The sequence below is a fragment of the Oratosquilla oratoria genome, chromosome 30 (genome assembly GCF_046742065.1).
Source record: "Oratosquilla oratoria isolate Oo_2021 chromosome 30, ASM4674206v1, whole genome shotgun sequence".
NCBI lineage: Eukaryota > Metazoa > Arthropoda > Malacostraca > Stomatopoda > Squillidae > Oratosquilla > Oratosquilla oratoria.
This window is the reverse complement of record NC_134806.1, coordinates 16,510,126-16,532,828: the sequence shown is the minus strand read 5'-3', so window position 1 is coordinate 16,532,828 and position 22,703 is coordinate 16,510,126. Positions and strand designations below refer to the sequence as shown.

General features: G+C 45.7%; 1 protein-coding gene across 2 annotated transcripts in view; it reads left to right on the top strand.

Annotated features, from left to right (window-relative positions):
• The window catches only part of LOC143041046 (alpha-ketoglutarate dehydrogenase component 4), a 30,192-nt gene that overhangs the window by 6,369 nt on the left and 1,120 nt on the right, over positions 1-22,703 (top strand). Inside the window, exons 2-4 of one of the 2 annotated variants that reach the window (XM_076212663.1) lie at positions 1,135-1,192; positions 3,217-3,291; positions 15,940-16,091. In XM_076212663.1, the coding sequence (XP_076068778.1) occupies positions 1,135-1,192; positions 3,217-3,291; positions 15,940-16,091 (285 nt within the window). The remainder of the gene's footprint in view (positions 1-1,134; positions 1,193-3,216; positions 3,292-15,939; positions 16,092-22,703) is intronic. The other variant, XM_076212664.1, reaches the window with a different exon arrangement.

The following is a 22,703-nucleotide window of genomic DNA, read 5'->3' as shown; positions in this document are numbered from 1 at the left end:
AAGACTTGGGAATATTGATAAAGACAATGTGTCACCCGACAGACATATCAGCAGGTTTGTGGTAGAGACATATGGACTACTGCAGAAAATTAAAGTAACATTCCATTATATGGATGAAGAGATGATGAAAAGCCTCATCGAAACCCAGATACGTCCAAGACTGGAATATGTGTCAGTTGTATGGTCCCCACACAGAGTGAAGGACATGAGCGAGATTGAGAGAATACAAAGGGCAGCAACCAAACGGGTCTCCGGCCTGGCAGATAAACCATTTGAGGAAAGACTAAAAACACTGGGCATGGTTACACAGTGTTCAGGTCACCCAGTACCAAAAAGAATATTAAAAAACTAGAAAGATTACAAAGAGCGACAACAAAACTAGCACCGACACACGCCGAACTAACATATGAGCAAAGACTATCCAAATTGAACCTACCAACTCTGGAACAAAGAAGAGAAAGAGGAGATTTGCTATCTACAGAATAATGAAAGGAATGGAAGTTTTAGACAGGAACGACCTATTAGTGTGGGAAAACGGTAAAACAAGAGGACACGAAAAAAAATTGAAAAAGGATAGTTATAGAAAAAACTTGAAAAGGAACAGTTTCCCACACAGCGCAATAAATACATGGAATAAATTAGACAACAAAACAGTATGTGCTAACACTATGCAAGATTTTAAGATAAAACTTGATGCGGAGAGATACAAAGACGGGTCACCACGAGCATAGCTCCCCTCCCGTATATTACGACAAGGTAAATACAAAAGGGGATAGATTGCATTGATAGAAAAGATCTCCTGATTAAAGAGGTCATGGAGGAGATTAAGAAAGACCATATGTTGAAAGAATGTGAAGAAATACAATTTTCCATATAGATGTATAAATATATGAAATAACTTTGTAAGGTGATATAGCCCAAGCTCAAATGATACACGAGTTCAAATCTAAATATGATAATTGGAAATTAAAGATATAGATTAAGTTGGAACTGTACACAAATAGTCTAGGTATGTTAGAAAATTAGACAGGACCCTATGAGTTTTGCTCCTTTCTTGTATACTACAGTTAGGTAAATACACTCTCTTATTTAGTCATAACTTGGAATGGAAAGAATAATAACTTTTTCTTTCAGACTGTGAAGCCCCATGTTCCGTTGATACGGTTTCGCAAAGGAAAAATGGATCAACTTGGTAAGTAGTCACTTCCTGTTGAACTTCTTAACTGACAGTAAAAACTAAAGTTGGGCTCCTACTTGTGGTGGTCTGCATAGTGGATGTCAGAGGGAATAGTTTCCCCTGCTGCTGCTGCTGCTGCTGCACACATTCAATTACCTGAGGGCCTGGCAGCCAGTTGGTGGAACAGGCGTAAGATCTCTGTCAACTTCAATTCTCTTACTGTTTTTCACATATGATCTGACAACAACTGCCAACGGCTCACCATTCCCTACTCCTTCCTGTTGGTGACATAGAAACAGACACATGCCAACTCAACACAGATTTCTCTCTCTCTCTCTCTCTCTCTCTCTCTCTCTCTCTCTCTCTCTCTCTCTCTCTCTCTCTCTCTCTCTCTCTCTCTCTCTCTCTCTCTCTCTCTCTCTCTCTCTCTCTCTCTCTCTCTCTCTCTCTCTCCCCCCCCCCCCCAGAGGTCGAAAGGGCTTGAAGTCACTGGCAGGATCCTATGAGGCTGCAGGCTTCCAATCATTAAAACTTGAGGCAGTATGGATTGATAGATATTAGCTGACAATTTAAGAAATAGTTACTACAGTTAACATCTTTGTAATTTACTAATGTGTACTCTGATCATTTGTGAAGTTGATTATAGTTGTAGGCAGCCGGTACAGTGATAATAGTAATTATTATATTTGTTGTCTTGAGTTTTCCTGGCAGGAAACCAGGAGCCCCACAGTGGCCGGTAATGCTCTCAGGGACCTCCCACAAATCTCGGAAAAGAAATTGTGGACTGCTGTCTTTTTTGTACTGTTTTAGGACTGTTTCTCTGTCACTGGCAAAAAAAATAGTAGGAAGAAGGGAGCAATTGTCATGTGTGAAAAGGCATAGATACAGTTGAAATTGATAGATATGTTGAGCCCATTCCAGAGACTGAGTATCATTCTCTTAGGGATGCACCTCTCAGTGAGGTGAGGAGGTTACATGGGTAATTCTACTGTCCATCTAGCAGGACCACCACAAGCAGATGCCTGGCATTTGACCCTTTGGTTGATATTGAATATATTATTTATGTGGAGTATAGCTAATGTATTAGTCAAGTCAAACTGGATGGGAGGCCTCATCCAAAAACAGTATGGTAGAATGGACAACAAATGGGTTTTGGATGGGCGTGGAATTAATGAAAGGGGGTTGTACAGGATGCTTTGATGATTTGACCTGGCCACCCCTCTTGTAAAGGGGAAGGTGCTTTTTTGAGACATCTGCATGTAAGTCAGCCTTAAAATAGTTGATATGGAAGTTGCAAGCATTGTTGCTGACTAGTAGCAGTTGTAAGCAGATATATTAGCTGATCTTGTGCTTTTTACCAGGTAGAGGGTATACTTAGGAGTAAAATCATCTGCCAAGCAGGAGAAAGTTGCTCAAGTGCCTCATCCTGGTAAAGAGTTAATTTGGAGTAAGCTTCACCAAGGTGAACCCATTGCTACAGCTATTGTCTAGTAACTGTAACTTCTATATGTCTAGTAATAGCAATAACAAAAATAGCCTCTTTGAACCTAACTTGGCTGGGGAGCCACTCCCAGTATGGTCACTCATAATGTGGTATGAATAACAACAACAACAAAGGGAGCAAGAGTTCTCCCAACACCAAAGTCCTTTTGGTGCACTCCCACCCCACCTTGCAGCTTTTCCCAGTGACTGAAGCAAAAAGGCATGTTCCCAAACTCAAGAGCTGTCTATATTAGTACCAGAGAACTTGTAGACACCTATCAGTAGAATGAATGCAACTTGTCCCTTTGTAGCAACAATAATAGAAACTTAAGAAAAAAAGTATTATCAAAGGATTACAAAAGCGTAGCATGCCGACAGGAGACCTTTTGATCATATCTAGGTTGGATGCGAAAAAAAAAAATCATATTAATAATAAAATAAAAAATAAAAAATATATAATGTAAATAACAAAATACATAAATAAATGCATAGGTATAGTTAAATAATTATAAAAAACATCAGGGTTCTGAGGGCAGTATATATTTTCTTCAAACAAGGTGTGGCAGTCAGCAACTACATGCATCAACTCAACACCCAGGATGCGGTGAAGCCTCTAGTTCAAGGTCATGATGGTAATTGTTCATAGATTTTGTTGTTCCTGGTGTTGATACCACTTAATTTGTAGTGTCTTGCTTCCTCCAGCCCCATTTTATCCCATTAATGACAAGGGGTTCCTTTAACCTGAGTAAAGTCTCTTGGCATTAGAACAAAATCCTTTAGAACTAATCAAGCCACCTTAATCAAGATAGATTTTAATGCTTATTAATGAAGGGGAGGGTTTTTGATCAATTATAATAATAATAATTTCTACCTTGAGTTTCACTGACTGGAAATCCACAGCCTTGAATTTCACTGACTGGAAATCCACAGCCTTGAATTTCACTGACTGGAAATCCACAGCCTTGAATTTCACTGACTGGAAATCCACAGCCTTGAATTTCACTGACTGGAAATCCACAGCCTTGAATTTCACTGACTGGAAATCCACAGCCTTGAATTTCACTGACTGGAAATCCACAGCCTTGAATTTCACTGACTGGAAATCCACAGCCTTGAATTTCACTGACTGGAAATCCATAGACTTGTAAAGCCTCAGCATTGGCCTGCACTGCAGTCTACCAATCATCCCTCAGCACGGACCCACACAGCCAACCAACTCCCTGCTCGCGTACAAACTCCTTGCACACGTGGAAGTAGCAACTGCCTCCGCGAGACACTACTCACCAAAGCTCACAAACTCGTTTGACCCACGAACAAGCCTCTGATTGGTCGATCGCTTCCACCCACGGACGAGCTTTTGATTGGTCGGTCGCGCTCCCTGGTGGAGCTTCACGTTTTGTATACAAGTCCTGTGTAAACCCAGTAAAAGCATTCCGTCTTGGTTCGTCGATTGATGCACACCTCATCCGCCACATTGGTGACTCCAGCAACGACACAGCCATCCTTCACCACCGCCACTATGATCAGACCCTCAGAAACTTCATCACCAAACGACACCGATGCCACCAGCGACACCATCAAGCCAAAGGACCCCCATTGCCGCAACCCAGGTCAGACTACCTACCTTTAACCCCATCAACGCTGTCACATGGTTCCGCTGCGCCGAGAAACAGTTCAGATTGAAGAGGTTGACACGAGCGACATCACAAGCCGACCAAGTCCACGCCGCCCTACCTAACGAAACTTTCAATCTCGTCATCGAATGGCTCGACGCCAAAGGCAGCGTCCCAATCCAGTACGAGGAACTGAATTCCTCCTCCAGCGTTTCACGCCTTCAGTCACCGCAAGGGTGAATAGGATCCTACAATTGGTGAAACAGCCATTCGGAGACTAACGCCCATCGGATGCCCTCCTGGAAATGTGGGTGATAGTCCACATGCCCTCCACAGATGGAAACAGCCACAACACCATCGACATGCTCCAAGCCCTCTGGTTGAAACGGTTCCTTGACAACATCCACGCCATGATGCCCAATGCGGAATGCGAATGTGACAACAATCTCGGAAAAAAACTGGAACAGCAGCCTGTTCGACGCGCAAGCCGCCGCCGCCTCCCAATGTATCCACGGCACGGCGACAGCACAAGCTCCAAGCCACGACAGTGACGCTCAGGTCACTGCCGCAGCTTCAAAAAGCAGGTAGCGGCACCAGCAGCCTCCTCCAGCCCCGTAGCAGTCAACCCCAAGGCCCCGGACACAACAGCTATGTTTCTACCACACACACCTCGGAGCCAATGCCCACAAATGCCTCAATAAAAATAGATAAATAAATAAAAAGTAAAGTTCCTGTTTGACACTGGGACTTTCCACCAGCCGCAGCATCGATTCGCCCATATTCACGTGGACATAGTGGGCCCACTTCCGAGGGCAACCACTACCTGTTCACGGCGATCAACTGTTCAGTGCTATTGCCTTCTCATGTGCCGCCACCCTATGTGTCAGGTTGGATCGCCAAATTCGGTTTGGCGGTTGACATCACCTCATACCGCGACATCGCAACTCTGGATGTCCCTAAGGCAGATCCTTGGTACCACCATCCACCACACAACGGCTTACAACCCCGAAGCCAACGGTATGGTAAAGCGGCTGCACAGAACGTTGAAAGCCGCCTTTCTGATGTACCGATGCAGCATGGTACAGCCAGCTTCCCTGGGTCCTCCTCGGCCTACAGATCACACAAAAGGACGGCCTCAACGCTTCACCTGCCGAATTTGTATACAGCGACTCTCGTCATTACAGGCGAATTTTCCCCCCCGATACACCCTCCCAATTAGACCTTATGCAGCTCAGGCGCATTGTCGGAAAGTTCGCCCCCCCTTGCCGACAGACATACAAGCCACCAAACCCTAAGGACCTGCACTCTTCAAAGTATGTCTTCCTTAGGAATGATGCCAATGTGCCACCACACACCCAGCCTTACTCAGGCCCCTTTGAAGTGGTTCAGAGGAAAGACCAGGCTTTCCTCTTGAGAATTAAGGGCATGAACGACTGGGTGTCGACAGATTGCCTGAAGCCAGCACACTTCCAAGACGACGATCCTCCTTCAGTTCATTTCCCAAGGGCAGGCCGCCCTCTCGCTCACTGCAGTCAGCCAACCAGATCCCTGCTTGTGTACAAACTCCTTGCGTACGTGGAAGTAGCGACCGCCTCCATGAGACGCTACTCACCCAAGCTCGCAAACTCGCTCAGCCCACGAAAGAGCTTCTGATTGGTCGACCGCGCTCCCACCTACGGTCAATCTTCTGATTGGTCGACTGCGCTCCCACCTATGGTCAATCTTCTGATTGGTCGACTGTGCTCCCAGCTCAGCTTCAGTTTTGTATACAAATCTGTATAAATCCAGTAAAAGCTTTCGAACCTTGTCGTTTGATGCACGCCTCACCCGCCACAGACCCACAGCAGCTGATAATGGTCTCTAAGCCCTCCCACAGATGTCTCGTAGAAGAAACTCAGTTGTCTGTGTTGTATTATTGTGGGATTGTTTCTATCTCACTTGCCTGGAGATGCATGCCCCTTGTGTCTACACTTCCTGATGGAAGTTAGCAGGTTGATAAGTTTTGAAAATGGTTCACTCCGCTGTCCGTCTTGCAGGACCACCACAAAGAAGTACCAGTCATTGATCCTGGGATTTCCTAAGAGCTGAATGAAATCATCTGGTATTAGAGCAAATCCTCCAAGTGTAACATGTAATTGCCCTTTTAAGATGTTTAACCCAAGAAGCAAGACTGTTTATATTGAATCTGTAAGGAAATATTTAACCAGCATGAAACATATTAGTGAGACAAATACTTAATGCAGTTGTAAAACAAGGTAGACCTGTTATTCCAGAAAATTATTGGTTTGAAGTGGGTAAAATTAGAGAGAAAAACAAAATTTTGCGAGTGTGCTGAAACTGTGTATTTACTGTGTAAACATGTCATGAGTTCCTCGATTCTTTAGCTGTTTTTGATGGAATAAAATGCATGTGTTACTTAATTATCCTAGTGTGTGTGTTTGTGTATATGTATGTGTGTGTGTATGTATATATATATATATATATATATATATATATATTATATATATATATACTGTCTTACTACATTGGTTCTGACCCAGGGCAATTGGTGGGATACAAGGATGACCCATCATCCATGAGGAGCTAAGATGAAAGGGTAGTGGATAGGAGATGAATGGGAATTTGTCTTTTGACTTGGCTACCTCCTTTGTAAGGGGGAAAAAGCCCTTGTGAGTATATATTATATATAAACATATTAGGAGTAGTCCTCACTTACCCCCTCACTCCAGTCTTCAACTCTTCTCGGCCACCTTACAACTTTACTGACCCACAAGTGGCCCCATGGGACACGCCTACATCTACCCAGCTGCAACGTGACCCAGAGCTTCCTTGAGGCCCACGGGTGGGACAAAGTCTCCTTGAGGAAAAACACATGCAATGCCAGCATTGGCCAGCCATTTGACACAGCCTAATAACTATATATTATACAGTATATATATGTACATATACACACATACACACACACCTGTGTAGGATATTGACTGCATGTTAATGTGTGGTATAAACTGTGCAGTAGCATGCAATCGGTACTTAAAAGATTATATAGGGCATTCCAACAGACCAGACCTCACATAATTTTGTCTGTTAGAGGAAATCTCTAATCATAGAGAAATGGTACTATTTAATTGTACTGTGACTGCCACCCCATTATGCTATCACAACCCTTCTTACTACTGTCTTGTACCACATCTTTAAGTATATATTTCCATTTTCGCCCTTTCCCTGTGGTAGGAGGAAGAATGCCAGTAAGTCTTCCCACTCAGGTCATAAAAGTTGCCAAAATGGGAAGAAATGTGTGACTAGGCATCCTTCTCTCTGTAGCCCTATGGCTATATTCCTGTGAGAAGTCAAGGCATAAGAGGGTGGGAATTTTCCAACCAGAGCCCTAAGGTTTGGGTCTTTTAATGTGTGTGGGTGTGGTACAGATGAGAGTAAAAGGGAAGAGATAGGCAGAATGTTTAAGAGAGGGAAGATTGATGTGTTGGCATTAGGTGAGATTAAATTGAAAGGGAAGGGTAATTTTGAGTTTGGGAGTGTAGTGTGGAGGGTGTTGGGAGTGAGGAGAGGACAAGGAAGAGAAGGGATGGCTCTGTTAGTGAGGAGGTAGGTAAGTGAGTGGTGGATTGGAAGGTTTCTTCAAAGTTGTAATATGGATGAAGGTGAAACTGGGGAGATGTGGATTTTTGTAAGCACATATGGGCCTGGTAGAGAGAAGAGTGGTGAGGATTTTTTTTTTTTTTTTTTTTTTTTTTTTTTTTTTTTTTTTTTTTTTTTTTTTTTTTTTTTTTGAGTGTAGAGTTTTAGGAGGAATGGCAATGTAGTGGTATTGGAAGATCTTGGTGCTACAGTAGGGATGAACCAATAGATGGAGTTGCTGGGAAGTTTGGAGTGCTAGGTAAAAATCATAGTGGAGTGATGTGTTTAGAGTTGATGATAGCTAACACAGTGTTTAGAAAGTCAAGCATAAGTACACATGGGAGAGGGTGGTGGATGGGTGGGTTATTAAGATATTAATGGACTATGTAGTGGTATCCAGGAGAAGAGTAGGAAGAGTTCTGAATGTCCTTGTTCTTAGGGGAGAGAATGGGGGAATATCAGATCATTATTTGGTGGAAGGTAAGTTGAAAGTGGATAAGTGGAGAAAGAGGAAAAGTGCAGGAGGTAGAGAGGTACTTAGAGCAAACTTTAAACGAGAAGGAAAAGGACCAGGAGTACAAGAAGCTGAGAGAAGTGTGTGGGGTGGTGAAGGTTAGAGTAGAAGTAGGTGTGGAAGAGGAATGGAAGTGTTTCAAGGTGGAAGTGACAAGGTGTGGAAAGATGGTATGTGGAACAAGAAGGATGGGAGGGAGTAGAAGGAAGGGTAGTGAGTGGTAGAATGATGAAGTGAAGAAGGTAGAAGAGAAGAAACAAACATTCAGGGACTGGTTGCAAAGTAGGATGAGAGAAAAATATGAGAGGTATAAAGAAAAAAGAAGCATAAATTTTTGAAAGCTATAAAAAGATGTTTTGGAAGGAAATCGAGAGGAAGAGAAGGTGAGTCAAGTAGAGAAGAAAAGGTAAAAGGCACAGATGGACAGATCTTAACAGAAGAGGAGGTGGTAAGGGGAAGATGGGCAGAGTATTTTAGAGAGCTGTTGAATGTGGAGGATAGGGAGGGATTGGTGGTAGCAGTGGGAGGCACTAAGAAAATGGTGATGGGAGAGGAAAATGGAGGAGAAATAAGAAAAGATGAGGTGCAAATAGCTTTTAAAATTATTAGAGCAGGTAAGGCACCTGGGTTAGATGGGTGTCATGCAGTGTCTGAAGAAGGGAGGTACAGTAATAGTGGACTGGCTATTGAGGTTGTTTAATATGTGTCTAAGGGAGGGTAAAGTGTTGGAGGAATAGAAGAGTGCCTGTATAGTTGTGCTTTACAAGGGAAAAGGGAACAAATGCGAGTAGTAGTTTTATAGGGATTAGTTTAAGTGTAGTGGGGAAGGCTCATGGGAGAATGTTGAGAGGATTGGGAGAAGAATAGAGCAAGTAATTGGTGAGGAACGGTGTGGGCTCAGGACAGGTAGGGATTGTTTAGATCAGATTTTTGTGGTAAGGCAGATATTTGAGAAAATCTTAGGAAAAGGTAAAGATGTGAATTTTGGGCCTTTATGGATTTGGGAAAGCTTATGACAGGGTAGACAGGAAGGCACTGTGGGAGGTGTTTCAGATTTATGAAATTGTGGAAAAGCTGGTAAGGGAAGTCAAGAGTTATGAGATTTAAGAACGGGAAATGGAGAGAGTGAGTGATTTGAGGTAAAGGTGGGACTGCATCAGGGATGTGTCATGTTGCCATGGTTGCAGGAGGTAAAGGTGAGAGTAATGGGCAGGGGACTGGAGATAGAGAAAATGGTGAGCCAGTTGTTGTTTGCTGATGACACTGCTTTTGGATTAGAGGTGGGATTAAGAGAGTTAGTAACATAGTTTGGGAAGGTATGCAATAGGAGAAAGTTGAAGGTAAATGTAAGTAAAAGGTGATGAGATGTACAAGGGGAGATTATGGGAGTTGGAACTAAGTTTAAAAGGAGAGAGGGGCTGGAGGAAGAGAATAGCTCTAGGTATTTGGGGTTGCATGTAGCAGGAAAGGGAGGAGTGGAGGTGGAGGAAAATTGTAGATTGAGAGAAGCAAGTAAATGCCTTGGGAGTATTAAAAAGTGTTATGAGGAATAGGCATCTGGGATTGATGCATAGAGGAGATTGTATGAAGAAGTGATTGTGCTGACACCATTTAATGGAGCAGAGACTTGGAATTTAAGTGAGGCAGACAGGAAAAATTTAAATGTGTTTGAGATGAAATGTCTGAGAAGGGGTTACTAGGTTGGATAGAGAGGAGATGAGGAAAGTGGGAGTGGAAAAGATGGTGGATAGGGCTGGTGAGAGATTATTGAAATGGTTTAGACAAATGGAAAGCTGGAGTGATGAAAGGTTAGTAAAAGAGATGTGGAAGTCAGTTGAGGAAGTGAACTTAAGGGGATGACTGAGGATGAGATGGATGTGAAATAAAAGATTAATCCATTAATGAAAATTTTATTTTTTCTTACATATACCAAAGGCTTTTTCCCCCCTTACACGGGGGGTAGCCAAAAAGAAAAAGGCATAGAAATCACTCCCACCCATTTCATTTCCCATATATTCCACTCCCCTCCACCCTCCTCCCTCCTATCTTGGCATCTCCTGGATGATGGGTCATCCCTGGAGAATGGAAATTATGTGAAACTTGCTATTAGTAAAGCTTTGTATTCCAAGTTATTTAATTCAGTTTTCATATCACACATGAATGAACTTATACATTCAGCACCATCAGAATTGGCACGAGGCATGATGCACCAATTCTGATGATACAGTGGTTGAAATACATCTGGAAGATTGGCATGTCAGAGGTGGGTATAGGGCCAGTACCTCTGGCTATGAAAACTGGTGGTGTCATGCAGCCTTGATTAGATCAGTTACCATTTGCCTTTTGTGGACTGATGTGTTTAGTCTTCTCAGTGAATCACATGTATTTTCCCCCTAACCCCTTTGGACTGTTGTGTTTATTATTGAGCAGTGGGCTTGGGAAAGGACTTGAAGAAGGACCAACTGGCAAGTGTTGCTGCCCTGGTAAAGGGAGGGAAGTCTAACAAAGAAATTTAAAGCATCATCAGTATTCCGTTGTATTCTTTGGAGAGGTGGACCAAGAAAAAGTCAGGAGTGCATAAGACTACACCCAGAACCTAGAAGTCCTGCAGTACCAAGTTGATTGGGAACCTCCCATTTCTGCTAAACAAGAACCCCTAACTACAGGCCTATGTCTCTTTGAGGGCCGTGCAGTGTCGCCTCCACAGGGACCTTGGGTATAATTACTGTACACCTCAAAGGAAACCAATCATTACAGCCAGGCAATAGAAGAATCAAATTCATTTTTGCCTGAAATGTCTTGCCTGGGCTCAGGACAAGTGGAAGAAAGTGTTATGGTCTGTTGAGGCCACCTTTACCATCACTAGCAACCGAGGAGGGAAGATAAGGATATACAGTGGTCGAGATCCTTCCTCCCCCAGGTACAGCGAAGAGACTCTCAAACATCCTGACTCGGTCATGGTCTAGGTGCTTTTGGGTACCAGTGTTGGAAAACTAGTGGTCTTAACAAGGAATGTTACACTCAACAAGGAGAGGGGTAGAAAATGATGCGTTCCAATTCCAGTGATGCTGACTGTATTTCTAAAGTGGAAATTATATAAAAAGTAGGAGTTACAAAATACTTTTCATACATACAGCAAGAGCTTATGTGATGATGGCCACCAGTTTAAAAACAAATGGCACACCCATGGAAGTTGTGAGCAATAAATGCAGATGTTGGAAATTGAGGAATTTAGGGTGTCATGTAGGATGCTCGCTGGCTGGGCAGGTTAGGGCGTCATTACTTGCGGTGAAGGTCGAGGTGAGGGCGGTTCGAATCCTGCCACCAGCGAAGTTGAACCAAGGGCATGGTTCATTAAATTCCATGCTACAAAGCCCTCTGTGAGGGGTACCGTCCTAGCCTCCCAATAAAGGGTGTGTGTGTGACGTTAAACCATATCAATCATGTAGGACTTGTAAGTATTTGACAGTTTTCTGTACTGTATTACTGTGGGTCTGTTTTCATGTCAGCTGATAAGAGAAGGGAGAGAGAGTAGCAATCATGGGTTATTAGCTTTCCTTGTATGGAAAAGTGGAGAGAAAATAGTCAGGGTTGTTTATTTTATTTATTTATCTTTTTTACAATTTTCAAATGTAGGCATGTTAAATGCATCTGTAGTAATGTGTGACTTTGGTTATAGCATGATCTTAGTTTTTAGAGGTATTTTTATAAGTTAATTTTCATTTGTATTACTTTTTAAGAGTGGCCAAGTCAAAGCATGCCTGTACTCATGGGATTTATAACATTTTTTCAAGTGGCAATCTTTCTCAAGAGAATTTATGGATAAAGGCTATAACCGTAATTCATTTGGTTGTATATTATGTCTATTAACGTACTTTCTTTTTTAGGAATATCCCCTTTTGGGGCTACAGGTAGTAGGACTCGTAATCCCATCCCCTGTCCCTTTTTTTGTCGCCTTCTACAACTCAAGTGGAAATACTTGGTGGCAGTATTCTTTTGCCCCCACCACAGGGTTTATAGGCAAAAAAAGGAAATGAATATTCAGAGAAATGGTACAGGACAGTAACAAGGGGTTGGGGGACAGCATAACGGAGGGACAGTCGTAGTATAAAAGCGTCATCATTTCTCTATGTACAGAGTTTTCCTCCATCACAGACAAAATGATGTGTGGCTCTGGTCCATAGGGGCACCTCATATAGACCCTAAAGTATCAACTGCATGCTACTCTGCCACAATATTATGCAGCCAATACCCCAGGAGGTGCCAAGATGGGAGGGAGGGAGGAGGGTGGAGGGGAGTGGAATATATGGGAAATGAAATGGGTGGGAGTGGTTTCTATGCCTTTTTCTTTTTGGCTACCCCCCATGTAAGGGGGAAAAATCCTTTGGTATATGTATGTATGTATTGACGTACTTATACCTTTATAACTGTGTAGGGACCAGTGACAAGTACATGGTAGTTGTAGCCCTGCAAGATGGACGACAGAGAGAATCATCTCCCTCCTGTCCATTTACAGAGCCATCAACCCCTTCAATCCTGCCTGGAGGTAGAGCCACAAGGGCCTCATCCTTGTTCTCTGGACTAGGGATTCTATTTTCTCTGAATTTTCACATGGGGAGATCAGAGAACCAGAAACTGCTCCCTTTGTATTGCCACAATTAGCTGGCGACAGAAAGTACCACATCCATACAACACAGACAACAATCCAAACTCCCAGAGAGACCTGTTTGAGGGCCCAGGGACTTTAGCCAGCCACTGTGGGTGTATGGGTTTCCAGTCATTGAAACTCGAGCCTACAGTATGGATAGCTTACGAGGGGTTCATTTGCATGTTGTTCATTATCCTAAATAGATTCATCAGAAAAGAATCACCAGACAGAAGAGTACAGGTGGTTATACACAAGATGTTGAAGATAGTCTTAAGACAGTCTTTCAAAAGATCATAGAAACTGCATATTGCAAGGGGGACAACAGTGAAATGTATGTAGGACGAGTTACCTGTTTATTAATCGATGGGTTATGCATACAGGAGGGCACTTGATATACGCAGGAAGGCTAACAGGTATCTGTCAGTGTGGGCCCCATAGAGGCATGTCCTTTGCTCCATAGGGTGAAGACACTGCTGATGTTCTATCTAGATATGTTTGGAACTCTATCTGAGAACTCCGCACTCTGGGCGCAGTGACGTGCATGTAACGTCGGTATGCTGCCAAATGTCTGCACTCCTACCTACGTTCCATCTTATTCCTATTAGGTGACTGTTTAAGTAGTCATTCGTGTTGATGTGGAACCGTGGGTTAGCCTGGTATATGTGGTCTTGCGTGACCCTCTTGTGTAGCTGGCTGTATGAAAAGGGCCATTGTTGGTCATATGAAGGGCCCTTGTTCGAGTAGCTTCACTGCTGGTTAGGGCATCACAGCGTTATGCTACACCAAGCTGTGCTGTGTGCTTATACAGCGCACCATGCTACAGTACACTATGCCACAGAAACACGATATACATGATGACAAGAAGCCTACAAAATGTCTGGCTCCAAGACAATGCAGTGGGCATAAAATTAAAACTATACAACAGAGCACCAGTGGGTGTGGTACTGTTTCTGATTCTGTTCATTCTCATCTACCAAACCCAAACAATAATATCGGAATTTTCAAGCAACTAAACACTATTTAGACAGTACCAGACGAACAAAACAACAGCCAAGAACATTCATGTTTACCGTGAAGGTTGGAATATTGGCTCACAACAATGGATATCAGTTGTAATTACCTTATAATTATGACTCCTCAAAGCACTCAACAGTCACTGAATGAACAGTTCTAACCACAATATAAAAACCCCATTGTACCGTAGCTTACAAACAACATGTAATGTGATCATCTCCCTTGAATCATAGCTGCCACTAGAACATACTTATCAAGATTATGATCAACTTTACAGAAGTGGAGTTCACACTTCCTTTCCAACTGCAGAACAAAAGCTCCAGGTCCAGATAGTACGAGTATAAACATATGATACAATTATGATGCAACATTTACAGCATGCTGCAACATTCTTCATATTGTTGGTCTTGATAATAGGTCCAACATAGACGAGGGTTTGACAAGTGGTAACACGTGGTTTGGTAGCGTGGTGAGGTTTGAGCGGTCTTTTTGGAGGTCGGAAACTAAAACACGTGGAGCCCTCAGCTCTCAGCCTCTGGTCTTCTTCTCTTTTATTTTGTGAAAAACAGGTGCTTATATACAGGGTTCCGGCTAGGTTGCCGACGAGAACATTTAGAAGCATAGGTGCTGTTTTTCCAGCAAGAACGGATTTTTACAATCTTGAAATCTAGCTACATGTGAGGAAAAGGTGAAGGTACAGGTGGTGAAACAATTCTACAATGAGACAGAATTTTCCAGAGGGAAAACATACATAACAATATATATACTGTATATATCTTTCGTGGCAATTCTTCCTGGCTGGTCATGTATTGGCACTCGGGCAGAAGTGCCCGTTGGAGATTCAGCGCTTGACCGCAAAAGGTGACCGCGGGACAACCTTTTTCATAACGCGGCGGTAGTGCCATCTCACTCCTAGAGTGCACCTCATGCATTTCTGCGATGCTGGCTAGCATGTGTCAAGGAGGTAGAGGAAATCTAGGAGATTAGTCGTAGATATGCCTTCTAGGATGTGCAACAATATTAAACATCGTTAACCAGATATAAATGGAGTTTACCATCCCCACCACATGGAGAGAAGCCAATTTCCAGTTAGCAACTGGAGTGCATTCCCTCATCCATCAAAACAGGCATCCAAGCACACCATAGCACCACAAACATCATGGTGCAAACAGAAGAAATGCTGTACCATATATGCTGACATATCTATACCATATTTTTCATATTGAAAAAGGCATATGACACAGCCAGGAGATAATGGGTTCATTGTAAACTCTTCCTTCTAGGCTTCTGTGGAGCCTTTCTCAATTCCCATTCTATCAAACTTTTTGAGTATGTCTAGTGACAGACAACCCTCTCCTCTCAGTACTCCCGACAAGGATTACCCCAAGGAAACCTCACCATCCATTTCTTCTCCATAATAATATCGGTGCTATATTAATGATCAAGTTCCTAGAACAAGCTAGATTTCCTGATCCTTGGACCATGTCAGTTTACCATCCACATCCACTTGCCTCTTGCCCTCTCCCATCTTTGCTCAGCAGACATTTTCCTAGTACCCAAGCCCCCCACCTTCACCTCACTCATCCATCCTATTCTTGGTCTTCTCCTCAAGTCATTCATCTCCGTGTTCCACACTTATGGCTATACTTTCTTCACTCGTTCTTTCCATGTGCCCAAACCATCCCATTATTCTTTGATCAGCTGTATCTGTTTAGGATGAAATATAATTATCCATGAGATAGAGCCAGTGGTGAATTGTCATAGACAAAATACATTATATTTATAATACATTTCTATATATTAATGTAAGGAAATGTACAAGAAAGCAGCTAGTAATTGCCTTCTCTCTTTACAGTTAGAGGTATGGAGGCCATACAAGCAGCAGTCACTCCTCCAGTCACTGCTGCCCCAGCAGCAGCAAAACCACAAGTAGTACTGGAGGAATGGCAGGTGCCATTGAGATATAGACGGGAACGACTTACTGAAGAAGAAATTGAATATATCAATGTAAGGATCCAGTTCTCAGTACTAGTGTTGAATTTGTGAACAAAATACTGTTACCCAATACAGTATACTTCAAACCTGTGGCAACTCGCCTTGGAGATAGAGATTCCTACATCCTGGTGACAAAGCTTTTATATTTCCTTACCATTACAAGGCTACCTCCCTTGTAAGGGGGAAAAAGCCTTTGGTATATGTATGTATGTATGTACCATTACAAGGAGTGCAAGTCTGTAGGCTAGCAGTTGGTTCTTGGACCCTACTGTAGCGATGCTACTCTTGGTGAAGAGAGAGAGGTTTGGTGAGTTCGTCTCCTTTATTGTAAGGTACGAGTGAACTGATTTTACATGCGGCGGAAGCCGGTATATATACTCGTGGGCCAGTTACCTGTGGTGCGTAATTAGATAATTACGCTGGGTTCGGTCGGGTCAAGCGCGCTCGCGCTGTCAGAGAGCGTCAGGTCATGGACGTCAGTCACGTTTCCTGCCACGTGACTTGTCGCGGCGCCACGCGGCTGTACAATACTCCCCTCTTAAACTTGCCTTGGCCTAAGGGGGCGTCCTGCACGTGAGAATTTGGTGGGCGGAGTGTCGAGGTGTGCCGGTTTTAGGCGGTCGATGGAAACCCATTCTGGCCTGCCGGAGATGGAGATGCGGAAGGTCTTGTCTTTACGTTCAAGGACAAGATGGGGGCCAGTGTAGGGACGGGTGAGTGGTGGGGTGTGAGCGTCCGTCCTCAGGAAAACGTGCGTCGAGGTGTGGAGGTATTTTGAGAGGTATTCTTTCACCTCCCGGTGATGTGTCGGCACGCACGGGGCAAATTTGCCGACAGTGCGTCGAAGCTGTTGCAGGCTCTCGGGAGACTCCTGTGGAGGGAAGAATTCTGCGGGCACGACGAGGGTTTAGCCGAAGACCATCTCTGCTGGAGACACGTTGAGGTCGTCCTTGATGGCTGTCCAAAGGCCAAGGAGTATCCATTGTAGCTGGGGTAGCCAGGAGCCGTTGTTGCAGCGTGCCATAAGAGATGCTTTGAGTGAGCGGTGGGTTCGCTCGACCATGCCGTTGGCTGCGGGGTTGTAGGAGGTAGTGTGGTGGACTGTAGTACCCAGGAGTTCAGCGAGAGAGTGCCACAGCCGCGACGTGAAGCAAGTTCCTCGGTCGGAGGTGACATGTTCCGGGAGGCCAAATCTGGCTATCCATCCACTGAGAAATGCTGTAGTGCAGGATGAGGCGGTACTATCCTTCATGGGGATGACCTCCAACCAGCGGGTCGATCTATCGATGGCGGTGAAGAGGTAACGATGGCCTTCCGACAGGGGGAGTGGGCCGACGACGTCGACATGAATGTGTGCGAAGCGTCGTCGGGGCTGATGGAATGATCCGATGCCTGATTCAGTGTGGCGATGAATTTTGCTTTGCTGGCAGGCAATGCAGGATCTGGCCCACTCCTTTGCGTCCTTGGAGATGCTGTGCCAGATGAATTTCTGCTTCAGGAGTTTCGCAGTGACGCGCCCTGAAGGGTGAGACAGGCCGTGTATTAGATTGAAGACTTGACGTCGTAAGGCAGCTGGGATGAGGGGTCGTGGGCGGCCGGTACTGATGTCGCAGAGGATGGTGTGGTTGTGAAAAGGGACGTCTTGCCACTTAAGGGATGTGATGGATGTCCTGTAGACAAGTGTTTCAGGATCCTCCCGTTGCTCTCTGGCAATAGCTGCGTAGTCGAGGCCGAGTTGAACTGCGTCGATGGCTATTCGGGAGAGGGCGTCTGCGACGGGGTTGTTTGTACCGGGGACGTGCCTGATGGTGCAATTGAACTCGGTGATGGCGGAGAGGTGGCGGCTCTGTCTGGCAGACCAAGCGTCCTGTTGTTTTGTGAAGGCGTGCACCAGAGGCTGATGGTCGGTGTTGATAATGAGGAGCCCTCGAGGAAATGGCGAAGGTGGCGGGCGGCGTGGTGGATGGCGAGGAGCTCTCTGTCGAAGGTGCTGTAGTTGAGCTCGGCCTTGGAGAGTTTCCTGCTGAAGAAACCAAGGGGTGTAGGTCTGCCACTGAGGGTTTGTTCGAGCACACCCCCTATGGCGACATTGCTGGCGTCCGTTGACAGTTGTAGCTGGGCACCCGGTGCAGGGAAGGAGAGGGTGGTGGCACGGGCAAGGGCTTTTTTGGCGTTGACGAAGGCAGCTTCCATGGCGGGGTTCCACAGGAGGTCCTTCGGTTTTCTGTGAAGGGCGTTATAAAGTGGGTGCAGCGTTTGAGCGATGTTAGGGAGGAAACGGTGATAGAAGTTGACCATCCCAATAAATTCCTGCAAGGCTTTGATGGTAGTAGGTTTGGGAAATTTGTCGACTGCGGGGACTTTATCCTGCAGGGGACGAACGCCGTCAGGAGAGATGAGGTGTCCCAAAAATGGGACAGACTTTTTTCCGAAGCTGCATTTGTCAAAGCGGACAACGAGGCCGTTGTCCTGGAGACGCTCGAGGATGGTCCGCAGGTGTCGGAGGTGCTGGTCAGGAGAGTTGGAGAAGACCAGAATATCGTCGACGTAGCAGACGCAGAAGTCGAGGTCGCCGAGGATGCCGTCCATTAGGCGCTGGAAGGTCGCACCTGAGTTTCGCAAGCCGAAGCAGGAGTAATTAAAGGTGTACGTCCCGAAGGGGTTGGTGATGGCGGTCTTCGGGATGTTGTCTGTATGTACCGGAACTTGGTAGTAGCCCTTCAGGAGGTCCAGTGTCGAAAAGATCTTGGTGCCGTTGATGTTTGGGAGTGGGTAGTGGTCAGGTTCCGTCATGTTCAGCTGCCGGTAGTCTCCATAGGGGCACCAGGAACTATCGTTCTTCTTGACGAGGTGGAGAGGGGAGGACCAAGGGCTGGAGCCCTTGCCAGAGGCCTAGTCTCTCCATCTCTTGGCGTCTGTGGTGTCTGTCGCAGCTCAGGCTTGAAGACGTCGGGGAATTCCGTGAGCAGGTGGGCGTAGGGCATTCTAGCGTCGATGGTGGCGATCGTGGTTGGCTGTGGCGCGATTTGCAGGGGCGTCGAGACGGATGCGGTTGCGCAGACTAAGCGGCTGTTTGTGACGTCGACCAGTAACCTGTAATGAGCGAGGAAGTCGGCACCGAGAAGGGGCGTCTTGATGTTTGCCAGGATGAAGTTCCATGAGTAGTGGCGACTCCCAAAGGTGAGGTTCAGGCGTTTCCATCCGTAGGTAGCTATGGTAGTGCCGTTAGCTGCGACGAGCCTAACGCCAACGTCCATGGGGACCCGGCGTTCTGCAGCGGATGCAGGAATTATGGACCTGCAAGCACCAGTGTCGACAAGGAAGCGACGTTTAGAGGCCTTGTCGTTGATGTAGAGGCCCGTTGCGCCTGTAGGGGCCACCGTGATGGACGGTGACCCATTTAGGCGTTTTTTGTCCATGTACATCCTGGTTGGCATTTCTTGGCGAAGGCGCCGAACCTTGTGTGGTAGTAGCACAGGTGCAGAGCGGGGGTGGTCCGGCGTCGCTGCCTTTGCTGGTGTTGTTGGCGCCTGTTGGCTGGCGATGCTGCTGCGGCGAAGATTTCGTCCGTGGTGTCGTCCGTAGCACAGACATCCTGACTCCTTGCTGCGGCGGCGTGGGCATCGGCGAGATGGTCCGCCTTCCGTGAAACTTCGTCGGTGGTCATTTCCTCGGCGTTGCCAAGGGCGGATCGGACGGGCGCTGGGAGGCGCATGAGCCACAATTGACGAAGCATATCGACGTTCCTGCTGGTTCCGTTGGCTGTGGGTAGGAGGCGGGCGATGGACATCATCTCGAGGTATGCTGTACTTGGTTTAATGTCCCCCAGTGGCTGTTGGGAGAGTTGGAGGATTTTTGCGGCTCTGGAGGCTGCTGACGGCGTGAATTCCTGAAGCAGGTACTGTTTCAGAGCGCCATACTGGATAACACCATCGTGTTGATCAAGCCATTGGGAGATGAGTGGGAACACATCCTCGGGGATCGCCCCGAGAACGTAGTCTGCCTTCGTTTGGGACGCGCTGATTTTGCGCAGGCGGAACTGAATCTCCGTTCGTCGAAACCAGGAGGGGGCGTCGATCGTAGAGAAAGGCGGCAGCTTCAAGGAGACGGCGTTGACGGTGTTGGTAGCGGGCAGCGGGGCGTCGGGGGTGGCGGCGGTAGATGGGTCCATTGTCGCTCCGGGGTCACCAGTGTAGCGATGCTACTTTTTGGTGAAGAGAAAGAGGTTTTGGTGAGTTCGTCTCCTTTATTATAAGGTACGAGTGAACTGATTTTACATGCGGCGGAAGCCGGTATATATACTCGTGGGCAAGTTACCTGTGGTGCGTAATTAGATAATTGCACTGGGTTCGGTCGGGTCAAGCAGGGTCGCGCTGGCAGAGAGCGTCAGGTTGTGGACGTCAGTCATGTTTCCTGCCACGTGGCTGTACAATACCCAGGATCTTTACTAAGAAATAAATCAATGTGGCAGTTGGCTGTCACTGGCCCTCTGGCTGCTGCAAGGTTCCTGTTGAAGGAACCTGAGGCTACAAGTAATAACAAGGTTCTCTGACTAGAAACTTGCATCACCACAGTAGCCAGCAGTGCTCCTTGGGCCTTCCCAAAGATATAGGCAAAGATGAAATTGTGATGGGAGATATGCGACTTAGTCAGTAGTGAGAAATTTTGAAGAGGAAAGAGATCCATTTTTGGATTGATGCAAATTAATGTTTAAAGATTTTGGGAGGAATATAAATGTAGTAGTGTTGGAGGGGGGGTTCTCTCATTGCTAGAGTAGATGAAGCAACAGATAGGAGTAATGGGGACATATATTGTTGGGAGATGGGAGACGTGCTTAGAAATGGAGTTGATGATAGCAAGCACACTGTATGAGAGAGACAAAAATAAATAAATAGTGAGAAAGGTTAGTGTAGGGGAGGGTGGTAGAGAGGGTACTAATATACTTGTAGTCATATTCAAAAGGAGGATTGAAAGAGTTTGGACATTACAGTTTTCAGGGGGAGAGACAGGGGATTATCATATCATTATCTAGTAGAAGGGAAATTCAGACTGAAGGAAAAATGGAGGAGGAAAAGGCAGGGAGGTAGAGAGGTGTTGAGAGTGAATAAATTTAATGAGAATTATAAGGAAAAAGAAGATCTGGAGATGCTTAGAGAAGTGTGGAAAATGGTGATGCATAGGGAAGTCGCTAAGGCAGCCTGAGACATAGCACCAGTCCTCTTCAGTGCCTCCACCCCAAGGACTACAACAGACTATCTTGTCCACTGGTCCATTTTAGAAACCATTTAAAGACAATCAAACCCATGGCCTTTTTCCCATCAATGAAATGGATATACATACATATACCAAGGCTTTTTCCCCCTTACAAGGGAGGTAGCCAAAAAGGGAAAGGCATAAAATCATTTCCACCCATTCTATCCCTGAATACACTCCACACCCCTCCACCCTCCCTCTTATCTGAGCACCTCCTGGATGACGGGTCATCCCTGCACCTTGTCCACTGCCCTGGGTCAGAAGCAGTGTCGCAAGACACAGCACATCCACAGCAAGGCCGCTTCATTAAATCAGTGACCCCCCCTCTCCGTCCCCCCATTGCATAAAAGGAGAGGACGGGGAGAAATCCCTTCGGGCTGCGTCAAATTTTGCTCACACATACTACCTCACCCCCCATCCCCCCGCCCATTCCACCTCCTGCAATCACATCATCCATATACAACCATTCTCCATTCACCCCTGTCTTCTGTCCTCTCCCATCCTTCCTCAACAGACATTCCCCTCTTCCCCAAAGCCCCCTTCACCCCATCCATCCACCTCATCCTAGGATGTCCCCTCATGTTCACTCCCTCCACATCTGCCTTCCATACCTCTTTTACTAGTCTTTCTTCACTCATTCTTTCCATGTGTCCAAACCATCCTAATATTCTTTCATCAACCCTATCTCCCAGCTCCTTTTCCACCCCTGTTCTCCTCCTCACCTCATTTCTCACTCTATCTAGCCTAGTAACCCCCATCATACTTCTCAGACACCTCATCTCAAACACATTCAAACTCCTTCTCTCTTCTTCTCTTATGTTCCATGTTTCTGCCCCATACAGTGCTGTTGGCACAATCACTCCTTCATACAGTCTCCTCTTAGGATCCATTCCCAAATGTCTATTCCTCATTACACTCTTTAATCCACCAAGGCATTTACTCGCTTCTCTCAATCTACATTCTACCTCCACCTTCACTCCACCTTTTCCTGCCACATTTGCACCCAAGTATCTAAAACTATCCACTTCCTCCAGTCGCTCTCCCTTAATGCTCACTTTCAGTCTACTGCCACTTTCACCCCTTGTACATCTCATCACCTTACTTTTACCCACATTTATCTTTAGCTTTCTTCTATCACATACTCTCCCAAACTCTGCCACCAACTTCCTCAATCCCTCCTCCAATCCTGCCACAAGCACAGTGTCGTCCACAAACAACATCTGGCTCACCTCCTTTTCTTTAACCATCTCCAATCCCTTGCCCACTACCCTTGCATTTACCTCTCGCACCACCCCATCCATGTATAAGTTGAACAGCCAGGGCGACATAACGCATCCTTGACGAAGTCCCACCTTTACCTCGAACCACTCA